At 51.3% G+C, this 12,919-nt stretch overlaps 1 protein-coding gene and 2 pseudogenes across 1 annotated transcript; 1 reads left to right on the forward strand and 2 right to left on the reverse strand.

Annotated features, from left to right (window-relative positions):
- Positions 1,220 to 3,336, reverse strand: LOC8070761 (galactoside 2-alpha-L-fucosyltransferase). The gene is made up of 2 exons (XM_002437993.2): positions 2,924 to 3,336; positions 1,220 to 2,852 (listed from the first exon to the last, which is right to left on the reverse strand). Exons 1-2 carry the CDS (start codon positions 3,084 to 3,086, stop codon positions 1,354 to 1,356), a joined length of 1,662 nt encoding a protein of 553 aa, XP_002438038.1. The 5' UTR covers positions 3,087 to 3,336; the 3' UTR covers positions 1,220 to 1,353.
- Positions 5,805 to 7,226, reverse strand: LOC8070762 (annotated as a pseudogene).
- LOC110431069 lies at positions 9,841 to 12,699 on the forward strand (annotated as a pseudogene).

Genomic DNA, 12,919 nt, shown 5'->3' on the forward strand with positions numbered 1-12,919 from the left:
CTTGATCAGCTTGCCTGATGGTGACACAAACACCACTGATTCGAGTTTTAATCACAACCCAGGAGACACCGAGATTGATTGCTACTTGGACGTCTTGCAAGCATGCCACAGCCTTGGCTTGAAAAGAGTCCATCAGATGTGTTAATCGGCCTTTACCAGCACTAACCATATCTCCATCAGAATCTCGGATAACAAAGCCCCATTCTCCCTAAACTTGGCAAAACGGGTGGCCCCGACCCTGCACTATGCGCCACTATGTTCTACTGTGCTGTGCCGTCTCGGGCCACGTGCCAAACTCTTGGCGTAGGCATGGCACTATGGCTCCTTAGCAGTGCCATACCGTGCCGATAGGCATGACGACCCATCGTGCTCGTGCTGGCCCGTGGCTTCGGGAGGAGTCGAGGAGCTCGCCGCGCCTTGCCTCTAGGAGAAGACGGGCACCACCTCTATCGTATAGCCATGTATGGGAGGGAGTGACCGCAGTAGCAGCTGCATCTTGCGCGAGGCCACCATGTTGCTGCGCCACCACCGCAGCAGCTACGCCTTGCGCTAGGCCACCGCGTTGTCGCAACCACGTCTAGAGGGTAGTACAAGACCTAGGGAGCAGTGAAGGGAGTGGCTTAGGATCTGCGCGGCCACTGGCCATGCAAGCGAGAGACAGAGGTGTTTGTTCGAAGTCGGAGAAGGAGCAAGGATGCATCTACGCCACGGCTAGGGAGTTAGAGTTTGGAAGGGTTGTGTGATGTTTATATACGTATCAGCCACTCCTGAACAAGGATGTGTTAGGGTTTGGAAGGGTTGTGTGATATTTATATATGTATCAGCCATCGGCTAGGGAGTTAGGGTCTGGAAAGAGCAAGGGTGCGTCTATGCCACCGGCTATTGTAACCATTTTCGGAGGCAGCAATTTTAGTTTTTGAAAGGCCTGCTCCTCCAAACCCCCTTCTAACGCCGCAGGGCACAGCCACTCCTGAACAAGGTGCGCATCGTCGGCCTGAGGAGAACATCGATTTTCATGCGCATGTAATGTACTCCCTCCATTCCAAATTGTAAGTCATTCCAAGAATCTTGGAGAGTCAAACTTTTCAAAGTTTGACCAAATTTATATGATAAAATAATAATTATTATGATACCAACTAAATATTATTAGATTCTTCCTTAATTATATTTTCATAGTATACTCACTTTACGTTACAAATCTTAGTATTTCACTCTATAATTTTGGTCAAACGTGAAAATGCTTTGACTCTCCAAGATTCTTGGAATGACTTACAATTTGGGATGGAGGGAGTAATTAGCAAATGCAGAAACAAAAATGTGGAAGTGAAAAAACAAGCTTGGACGTGTTCGAAGCTATTCATTCCCACCAACAAGCTTCAGTCCCCCCCAAGGGAAGTCGGGGCAGCGCTGGACGTGTGGCACAATCTTACTGGCATCCAGCCATTGGTTCTGCCAGAAATTGTACTTCGGCGGCTGGAAAAAACACGGGTCCATTGACACGTCCCGGCCGCACGGCGGGTCCGGCACCACTGTGCCGTTCGCCGGCTTGTACATCACCCACGGCCTCAGGCCACCGAGCCCCTGGGCGACGTACCCGAACGTGGACTGGCTGGTGGTCACCAGCACGTCCGTCAGGCTCAGCAGGTAGATCTCCGCCCACGCCTTGGTGTCGTGCGACTTGACGCCGAACCGCTGGTACTCCTCGTGGCTCGGCTGGTGCACGCTCACCACCTCCCCTGTGGCCGTCGCGTGCTCCCAGTACATGCTCCTCATCTTCTCCTGGTACCAGGGCTTGAGGGACGTGACGAGAACGGCTTTAGATTTAGACTCCTTGGCATCACGGGACGCCGCTGGCAACATCGTCGGCTCACCTCCCGTCGCGAGCACTTCCGGGAGCAGCTTGTGCTTCTGCGCGCACGAGGTGATCTGCTCCAGGAGCTCCGGCGAGTTCGGCTGGGCGCCGAAGACGCGCACCTGGATGCCGACGAGCTGCGTGGCGCCGGCGAGGTAGGCGTCGTAGTAGCGCGCGACGAGGCCCCAGACGTGGTTGTTGGGGTGGAACAGGTACCGGGCCAGGTGGTGGAACACGGCGTCGCGCTCCGGGAACATCAGGTCGAGCTCGTCCTGGAACGCCTTGGTGAGAAACAGCCCCGGCACGATGTAGTTGTCCGTCCTCATCACCAGCCACTGCACGCGCCGGAGCAGCCTCTGGTCTTCGTCCCAGAAGAAGTTCTTGTCGTGGATGCCGGCGTCGCTGTGGAGGTACACGTACGCGAACGCCGGCACCTGCGCATGCGCGCCGGCGTCCGCGCCCGCGCCGATCACCTTGTTCTTCAGCATGTTCCCGTAGGTCTCGGCGGTGTCGATGCTGAAGTTGGCGTAGCTTGCCAGCGGGAAGCCGTCCGGCGGCAGCAGCCACGTGGCTCCGAGGAACGGCTCGCAGAACAGGTTGTCCATGTCGTTGCTGGGGTCGACGAGGACGACACGGTCCGTGAGCAGCGCGTACAGGAACGCCGACGCGGCGGCGAGCATCCTGTTGCCGAGGCCTTCGATGGGCACGGAGACTATGTACCTGCACTCCGGCGGAGACGCGACGCTCTTGCCGGATTTCAGCTGCGCAAGGGCGTTGCTGTAGGCGGCGGTGCCTGGACCACACCGCCTTTGCAGGGACTCGTGCCGCCGGAGCTTGGAGATGAGGTACGTCGAGGGTTGCCTGCCGGGGTTTCGACGGTACATGGCGGATTGGTACCGGCTGTGGCAGGATTCTTCGTCGAAGCCGTCGACCAGTAGGCCGCCGAGAAGCTTATCGTGGCGCCGCGCTGACCTCGGCTGCATGGAGAGATCATTTGAACCTGCAAACAGGTGATCTCAGAAACAAAGAGGACTACTACGTGCGAACATGGAATTAATAGCACTTCGTTACCTTTGCGTAAGCCGGCCACGGCAGTCTGAATCCAAATCCCCGACGCTCCAAAATCACTGTGGATGATGACGAAGAGAGGCACGGTCATCACGACGGCGGCGAGCACGGCACTGACCGCCCAGCTCCGCCGCTTGACGTTGACGTCGACCAGCAGCTTCGCCATCTTCTCCGCTTTTCGACGGACAGTACTGAGCCTCTTCAAAGTACTGCCGATGCCAGTGCTCTGCTATTCCCTTCGGAGTTCGGACACAGTGCTAGTGGAGTTTACTGAGCCCTACCAAAATGCTTCTTGGCTGCCGGATTGGCCATGAATGTTGTGTACGTAGTATATTATTGCGAAGCAGGTCAACCACAAGTCAGCAATAGCAATATAATCTGCACAATATAATGCAGCAACCTCGAATCTCAAGGACTATAGTATAGGAGTTCTCTCATTTTACGTTTGGAGTCCTATGGCAGTTTATAATATGGACTTTGAGAATGCTGCTAGACTTCACATGGGAGTCTATGCAAAGGCTTACATGTGAAATGTCTTCGTTACCACTAATTCTGACAAAAAAAATGTTGAACTCCTAGTAACAAGTCGCGATTTTTTTACAGTGTTTTGGTTGGTGGCTTTGTCTCGTTTGAGCGTTGGGATGCACTACAAATCAACGTGCACCTTGTTTTTTTTTTATGTTCAAGGTCGTAATACTTGGATTCTGTCATCAGACCTGTAATTGCAGTGCATAATGGTCAATGGACGGTACTCTACTATGGCTCCTCTAATTTGACTCGGAGGCCTTAGATCCAATTTCAGCTAGGGATGAACTCGAGACTTTATAGTTCTTATTAGGCATAATAGTCATTTTGATCCCTAAACTATTATTCAAAGCTTAATTTCATCCTTAAACTTTTAAAACGGCTATTTTAGTTCTCAAACTTAATTTTTAGGCTCAATTTTAGCCTAGAACTATGAAGATGATCATTTCGGTCCTCAAACTTTGTATTTTAAACTCAGTTTGATCCATAAAGTGCATTTCATTATTCTTTAAACTTTTATTTTTAATTCAACTTTGTCTATCAAAAAGAAATTCTTATCAAAATGTATTTTGGCTCAACTATAATAATATAGGTCTATCACCACCTGCGATTTGAGATGGACAATCATCGTTAGGTACTATTGTCCTTAGCGGCGTTCCTAAAGAGTTTGTTTATGAATATTATTTTTGTATCTCCAATCCCTGGTGGTGTTGGAGCTAACCAGATACAACAGTGCAGTGTTCCACGTAGGACAATAGACAAAGTTAAGTTAAAAATAAAAGATTAAAGTCCAAAATACACTTTAATGTAGTTTATGGATGAAATTGAGTCCAAAATGCAAAGTTTGAGGATTGAAATGATTATCTTCATAGTTCTGGGATAAAATTGAGTCTAAGAGTAGATTTGAGAACTAATACGACCAATTTAAAGTTCATGGGTGAAAATGATCCTCAAGTAATAGTTTAGTGACCAAAATGGCTATTCTAGCTTTTTTTTATTATACATAACCAGCAAGGTTGCACGGAAAAAAATAGCCGGGTAGTTTTTATTATTGTCTTTGTTTTTTATTTGAAATAATTTTTAAAATCCTTTTGTTTGTTTGATTTATATAGTTGTCCTCTCTTCGTGTGCCCTTCACTGCAACTAATTGCTTGGCTTAATACCTTCTCTTCTTTATTTTTTCCCATTACGTGTTCAGGTGTTTGACGCATGTCAACACAGTAATGTGTGCTTTCCAATGAAGCCACCAATGTACATTTTGTACACTACGGGTCTGTTTGGTTCGTGTTCTATTCCAAGCCTGGCTAGCTTTCTGAGCCAGGTCACACTTAACTAGGTTGACACAAGCCAATACTCACTTGTTTGGTTGGAGTGATTGTTGAAGTCTAGCTAAATTTTGGTTTGTTTGGTTGCTGGCTTTGACTTGTATAGAATCATCCTATCCTAGCACTGGTAAGTTTACCCCATTGACACATTTTGTCAAACACATTACCTTCGCCATGGCCACTGCAACATCTGGAGCGGCAACCATGGCAACGGAGGGCCCGAGGGAGGAGATGTGTGGGCGGGCGGATGAGGAAGGACAGGGCAACCGCGGAGGGCCCGAGGGAGGAGGGGGAAGACCTCCTACCGTATCTGGAGCGGCAACCATGGCAACAGGCCACCACGCCGCTGTGAGCTCTCATCCATGGCCGCACAGGTATCCCAGGCACCTCGCGCGGTCGTCGACGTCGAAGATGACTTGGCCCCGTGCTAGATCGCGAAGAGGTAGCCCGCCGTCTTGCGGGCATGGGAGCCGTAGGGCGGGAAGTCGACGGAGCGGTACGCGGGCTGCGCCTGTAGCTCGAGGGAGAGGAAGATGTGCGGGCGTTCGGGAATCGCCGACGGCCAGGAGCTGCTAGCCCTTGACGTGCGGGGACGAGACGGCGGGACCTTGGACCAGGCGACGTTCGGGTAGGGGAGCTTGGTGGGGCGGTGGAGACAGAGCAGCGTGGCGGGGATCTGGCGCCGCGCCGTGCAGCCGGAAGACGACGGCGGTGGAGGCGACCACGAAGAGGAGGAGGAGCTTGGAGGAGTCCTCGGATCCTCCCTGCTAGGAGATCAGGGAGAGAGAAGGAGCAGCGGATCTGGAAGGGAGAGGGAGCACGCGGTGGCCGGCGTCGGTGTTGGTTGCGGGGTGACGAGAGAGGAGGTGAGTGGATGCGGCAGCGGGAGCTGGCTAAGCCTGGCTCCGTGAGAACGCCCGATTCGGGCGTTTCCAGTAAGCCGTCAAATGCGTATGAGATGAGTTTGTGGAAGCCTGGCTACCAGCCAAAAGAGAAAACTAAACAGACCCAAGTTGTATTATGGAAGTCTGGCTAGCCCCTAGTGCAGGCAACCAAACAAACCCTCCCTGTATTAGCTGCGAGGAACAATCTCCAAACCCCAGCTCATGTCGATGCAGTGCTGGACCTGCGGCACAATCTTTCCGGTGTCCGCCCCCCGCTTCAGCCTGCCGTCATAGAACGGCGGCGCGTGGAAGCACGGCTCCATGGACACGTCCCGTCCGCACGGCGGATCCGGCACATGGGTGTCGTTGTCCGGCCGGTACATCACCCACAGCGTCAGGCCGCCGAGCCCCTGCGCCGCCACGTACCCGAACGTCGACCACGCCGTGGTCACCAGCGCGTCCGTCAGGCTCAGCAGGTACATCTCGGCCCACGCCTTGGCGTCGTGCGACTTGGCGCCGAAGCGCTGCAACTCCTCGTGGCTCGGCTGGTGCCCGCTCACCGGTGGCTGCCGTCTCCCAGTACATGCCCTTGACCTTCTCGTAGTACCAGGACTTCAACGAGGTGACGAGGACGGCTTTGGTTTTCCGGGCAGGTTCCGGCACCAGGGGCTCTGCCGCCGCCGCGGTGAGCAGCTCCGGGACCGGGAGTAGCCTCTCCTTCTGTGTGCACTTGGTGATCTGCTCGAGGAGCTCCGGCGAGTTGGGCTGGGCGCCGAAGATGCGCGCCTGGATGCCGACGAGCTGCGTGGCGCCGGCGAGGTAGCCGTCGTAATAGCGCGTGACGAGGCCCAGACGTTGTTGCTGGGGTGGAACAGGTACCGGCCGACGTGTTGGAAGACGGTGTCCGGCTCCGGGAACAGCCTGCCGAGCTCCTCCTGGAACCCCGTGACCAGGAACAGCCCCGGCCGGCACGACATAGTTGTCCGTCCTCATCACCAGCCACCGGATGTTCCAGAGCACCCTCTGGTCGTCGTCGCAGAAGAAGAACCTGTCCTGCTCGGTGGCGTCGTGGTCGAGATGGACGTACGAGAACGCCGGCATCTCGGTGACGGTGACGCCGTCGGTCCTGAGAACCTTGTTCCGCAGCATGTTCCCGTAGCTCTCGGCCGTGCTGACGCTGAAATTGGTGTAGCTCGCCAGCGGGAAGCCCGCCGACGGCAGGAGCCACGTCGTGCCCGGGAAGGGCTCGCAGAACAGCTCGCCCATCTCGTTGCTGGGGTCGACGAGGAGCACGCGCTCGGTCAGCAGCGTGTACAGGAACGCCGACGCGGCGGGGAGGATCTGGTTCCCGAGGCCCCCGTACGAGATGGAAACCAGGTACTTGCACTCGGGCGAGGCGACGATGTCGCCGCCGCCGCTCCTGCCCGACCTCAGCTGCTCCAGCGCGTTGCTGTAGGCGACGGTGCCCGGTCCGCACCGTCTCTGCAGGGCTTCCTGCCGCCGCAGCTTGGAGACGAGGTACGCCGAAGGCTGCCTGCCAGGCCTGCGACGGTACATGGCGGATTGGTACCTGCTATGGCAGGATCTCTCGTCGAATCCGTCTGCCAGGAGGCCGCCGAGGAGCTTGTCGTAAGATCTTTCACCTGAAAATAAAATTGACATGGCAAATGTGAGCCTGTTTGTTTGGCAAAAAAAATTATAGCTGAAAGTATTATTATTGTGAAGGAAAAACAAAAACACTACTGAATAACTGCCGGCAAATGCAATGCAATGCAATGATGCAGTGGTGAAACCCCATCCACTAAGTTTGCAGCGACATGGAGCACAGCATTGGTTAGAAAACCAGCAACAATTGTTCAAATTGGAAGTACAATTCATCTTAGCCTACCTCAATTGCTCAACACACGAAATTGGCCCATTAACAGCCCACCTTGATCCAACTCATCCTCGTCTCCTCGATTGTCCGATCATGTTAGTTTGCACTGTTGTCTAGTCAAAATATTTATCACATTTGCCTTCGTTTCCCTATAGGAACTGGCTAAGCGGATGGTTAACAAATCTAAGAGTCAGATGCAGTAGAAAAGGGACTGTCCCTGTACTGTATAATTAATAAACAAGGGCATTCTCTAGTTAGCACATGAATATCACTGTAACAATATGCACACTCTAGATTCAGAGTTTATCTCCTCTGCTTATGTCAAAAGTAAATGTCGGAGAAGAAACAATAGTGATTTAATTACGCAGCAGATGTTTATAAAACAAAACTTTATATGTTTCTAGTACTGATTTTTAATCTCTTTTACAGTTTAATACATCGACAAATGGTTCAGCTCAAAATCATCAAATAAGGTAACACTCTATTTTAATAGGTGGCACTAAGTCTATAGCTCCTGCTCATAGCATATTAGCTCAAAGTGATTTCTGTCTCCTAGGATATTAGCTCAAAGTCCTTAACGCATCTCTATTGCTCATATGCTTAGTGATGACAATGTTCTCTCTTTAACACGTGTCAAAGCATATTGCGCTTGCTCTTAACTCGCAAGAGCATCTCCAGCAATGCTAATCAAAACAGACTCCTACATGTCAGTTTAGGTAGCCATCTATTTTGATACTACTCATTTTTTTTTTGTTTTCTCCAGCAATGCTACTTAAAATAAGCTTCCCAAATCCATCCCAATAGAGAAGGACATTTGGGATATGCTACTAAAAAACCCGGTCATCTTGAGCACACACGGGTAGGGCCGCTGCTGCGGTGTCCACCACCGGCGAAGGGTTAGTTCAGGCGGCGGCAACAAACTGGGAAGCCAACGTTGGCCCCATTTCCCAAGGGGAGGCAGGTCAGGCAGAGCAACAACGTCCATCTCACGAGGGGCAGCACGGTCAGACGGGTGGAGACGACGCTGACATGGGGAGAGAGGAGGCAGCACCGGCACAGAGAAGGGAGGGAGGAGAGAGCGTGTAGCTTTGTGCCATTCGATCTAGTTCGATACGGAGGAGGCTGTCCGCTTGTCCCACACGGAGCGAGGTGGTGGCGGTCGGATCATCGAACCTGTGGACGGTGGTGGTGGCTCATGAAGGAGGCCGACGAGGCGCCTGCTCAGGGCGGCGGCTAGGTGACAGACCAACGTGGGCGAGCGTGTGTGGACAAGCGCGCGAGGAGGGAACTACTAAAGAAAATTTTGGGTAGCCATCTGTTGGCCCAAGAGAAATGTGTTGTGAGATGGGAAAAGTATGGAATCAACAAATTTAGGTAACCTAGTAGATAGTTTGTTGAAGTGGGGTTTTTTTATATTTACTGTAAAAAACAGAAATAAGTAGTCTGTTTATTAGGTAGGCTGCTGAATGTTGGACGACTTGAAATCGAGTTTTGCAGATTGCAGATATATTTTTAACTGGTGCGTTGTAGTGTTTGACCACCTTCGTTACCACGCACATGCCAGCATTGGAAGCTGAGCGGCTACGAGAAGTTCTACCTTCTATGTTGGCAAAACCGCAAAACGATCGAATACCGTTGCACGGCTTGATCGATGCTCGGCTTATTGACAGGAATAAACATATGCAGGATCAATGCTTTTGTTGGGAAAAGAAGCAAAACAAAACTTACCATTTCTTCTGTTCCTGAGGCCGAGGAATTCAGAGTCCGACGATGTCGGCAGCCGTCGATCGTCCGAGAGGAGGAGTACCAGATGCAAGGGAACGGAGAGCAGCAAGATGATCCTGACAATCCCAGGGCGTCCCCTAGGCTTCGCCATGTCTACAAAATGTCGTCCAATCAGTCTCGCCGACACAAGCAGTGAGTGTTAGTATTTTTTAACATACATAGAAATCCGTAAATACACAGATATTGATGTAGCTTTTATCCGTAAGTTCATTTCACTTTTTCCATGTATCTTAATACTATAGCACTTGATGTGAGCCGAGAACTTGTAAGTAAAGTAAAGTAGGAAATGAACTTAATTAAGTAGAGGAACTGGATACTACTCGAAGCTGAGTCAGCTTCGTAGAGGTGCAAAGTCAAGGAGGATCTAATAAGTTCGGCTCCTCTTCAGCTTTCTCCTCTCCTCTCTCCCTATTTCCTCTGCTATAACTAGATGAGAGACATTTAGAGAGACACTATTACAAGTCTACATAGTGTGGAAGAAATGAAAGATCAAGAGTGTGTATGTGTATTCTAAATAAAGGAGATATGGTCTCTACTTTATACTTGGTAGAAACTGGAGATGCGAAACCGATCTCCGATCCTGTCGATGCTGGAGCCAAGAATCGCGCCCCAAGGAAGTTCCCACCGACATCTGTGGAAAACTTCATTTCAAAAAACATCTGTGGAAAACCGGAGCGGAAGGGTTCTGGGCTTCAAACCGGGGGCTAAACCGAAGAAAATCGACGTGTGCAGCATTTTCTAGAGAGAAAACCGGATCCAGTCAACTAGGCGGCCCAGCCAGCCATCCGCGCCTCGGCCACTTCCCCGCTGCCACGTGCCTCGTCCGGATCCCCGCGAGTGCAACGCCGGAGAGCACGTGATGGCAGCGATTATCTACCAATCATTTAACAATAATTTTTTGATAATAAGTCAACAAATAGTATTATCAATCATGACTTATCAATCAAGCAAACAGATTAAAGTTATAGACTGTTGACTCTAATGTTTTTTCTTTATTTGCAAAATTCGTATCTGATCTCAAAATATATATAAATAATATGTCTGTTTCAAATCAGCTCAACGAGATCTTCGTATGTCTTCCCAATATATTTATTTGAGTCTTCTTTGCAACAGCGAAATTTCAAATTTCTTTTTATGGCTGATTTTCATCAAAGCTACGTATGCAATGTATAATCTTTTTAATGCTTATCTTTTATATCCCGTAAAATAAGGCCTTGTTTAGTTCGCAAAAATTTTCAAGATTCCCCGTCACATCGAATCTTTGGTCGCATACATGAAGCATTAAATGAAGACAAAAATAAAAACTAATTACATAATTTACCTGAAATTTGTGAGATGAATCTTTTGAGCCTAGTTACTGCGTGATTGGACAATGTTTGTCAAATAAAAACGAAAGTGATACAGTAGCTAAAAACCAAAATTTTGCGAACTAAACAGGGCATTGCAAGAAGCTCTACTTGATTGTGCCTTCTTGCTCGTCACTCGAGTCTGCTCTCGGAGAATCCTTGGTGCATGCTGAGAATAATGCACTCCACATTATTTTTCTGAACATGTTAGCATTATTGCAGACATATATAGCACACAATGGGTCATTAAGATTTACTTCACCCATCCTAAATTATAAGATATTTGACTTTTTTTACTCTAATTTTGATCATTTATCTTATTCAAAAAATTTATACAAACACATTAAAATTTAGGTAATTCTTGAAGAACTTTTATTAATAAACCAAACCACGACTCACTTATGTCGGAGTCTTCGAAACAGCAAACCATGGTATTCCTGTCTAGCGCCGAGGCTGAGTAGTAAGTACAGAGCCGTGGCCAACGCCGCTGCAGAGTGCTTCTGGCTCCAGAACCTACTTCGGGAGCTTCATGTCATCATCAACAAGGCCGTGGTGATATACTGCAATAGTATTTCAGGGCTGTATCTCTCTGAAAATCCGGTACATCATCAGCGAACAAAGCATGAAGAACTTGACATAATGACATTCACTTCGTGCGAGAAGGTGGCCCTCGGTTAGTTTTAGGTGTGAAAATACCAACAAGGCATCCATTTGCAAACATTGTGACAAGGGACTACCGACGCCATTATTCAACGAATTCAGGGGCAGTTTTTGCATTCGCTCACCCGATGCTTCAATTGCGAGGGATGTCATCGACCTATTCTAGCTAGACATCGGCCGGGGTAGCGTTGGCGTGCCATGGATTCGGCCAGGCCAGGGCGATCAAAGGAGAGCGAGATCTGCCTGAGGCAAAGAAACGCCGGCCAACCTATCTGGGGACTGTCACTGCCGTCTTCTTGACCTCATGGATCCTGCCGCCAGACTTCCCCTACAAGCAGGACGGCTTCTGGGTCGGCTCAAATGACAGCTACTACCTGAGCATGTTTGAGGACAATGTCGTCCACTACGACGACGGCGGCGGCGGCGACGCCAGCGCGCTGCCGCCGTACGTCTACGTACTTCCACCTGGAGCAGATACAGCTCCGGCTCCTGAAGCATACCTTCTGCGAGGAGGACCACCGCGTGCTCGACAGTTTCAACTGGATGGTGCTCCGATCAGACAGTATAGTTACTTCGCCGTGGTGCTGTTCCTCATGCCCATGTACCGGACTGAGCTGGACCTGATGTTCCCGGCGAAGGCGTCCGTGTTCCACCACCTCGGCAGGTGTATCTCCTCCACCCCAGGAACCGAGCGTGGGGGATCGTGGAGAGGTTCTACGACGGCTACCTCGCCGGCGCCGACGAGCTTCTCGGCGTACAGGTCCGCCTCGCGCCGTTCCTTCAGCTCACGTTCGAGGTCATGTACGAGCAGATCAGACGGTGCACGCGGGAGCATGACCTTCTGCCACAAGTGACCAACACCAAGGAACCGGGTGCCCGGCCGTCGAACGGCACGGCGGCCAAGGCCAAGGCCGTGCTGGTGGTCTTCCTGAAACCGGAGTACTAAGACAAGCTGCACAGCGTGTACTACACCAACGCGACGACGACCGCCGAGATTGTCACGGTGTACCAGCGAAGCCACGACCAGGACCAGCACACGGAGGCGCGGGCGCACAACGAGCGCGCCCTGGCCGAGATCATCCTGCTCAGCTACTCCGGCAGGTTGGTGACCACGGGGCTCTCGACGTTCGGCCGTTCGGGTACGTCGCGCACTCGCTGGCTGGGCTGCGACCTTGGCTGCTGATGCTGCCGGCCGGACCGGACTAAGAAGAGGGCCGCCGTGGCTTGCGTGAGGGCTGCGTCGGTGGAGCCATGCCTCTGCCTGCGCTCGCCGCCATCGCTCGTCTGCCGGGCGGAACAGGACCTTAATCCGGTGGCGCATCTGCCCTTCCTCCGACACTGCGAAGATTTGGACTTTGGGCTCAAGCTGTTCGATTGATTTTGCTCCTGCATGCATAGATGCTTGCTTCTTGGCAATGGTACTAGGGATGCAAATGGGTGCAGGGGTTTGCCTGCAAGCAGCTAAATCCAGCCTGCAAAAAATCCTTCGCGACACACCTGCGCTTGCCTAGCGGGCTTAAGCGGGAGCAACCAGCAGCAATGCGCCTGGCCGGGTCCCCGTTCATCTCTCGCTGCTCGCGCATGGTGCGGCGCCGCCC

This window comes from Sorghum bicolor, chromosome 10 (genome assembly GCF_000003195.3).
Source record: "Sorghum bicolor cultivar BTx623 chromosome 10, Sorghum_bicolor_NCBIv3, whole genome shotgun sequence".
NCBI lineage: Eukaryota > Viridiplantae > Streptophyta > Magnoliopsida > Poales > Poaceae > Sorghum > Sorghum bicolor.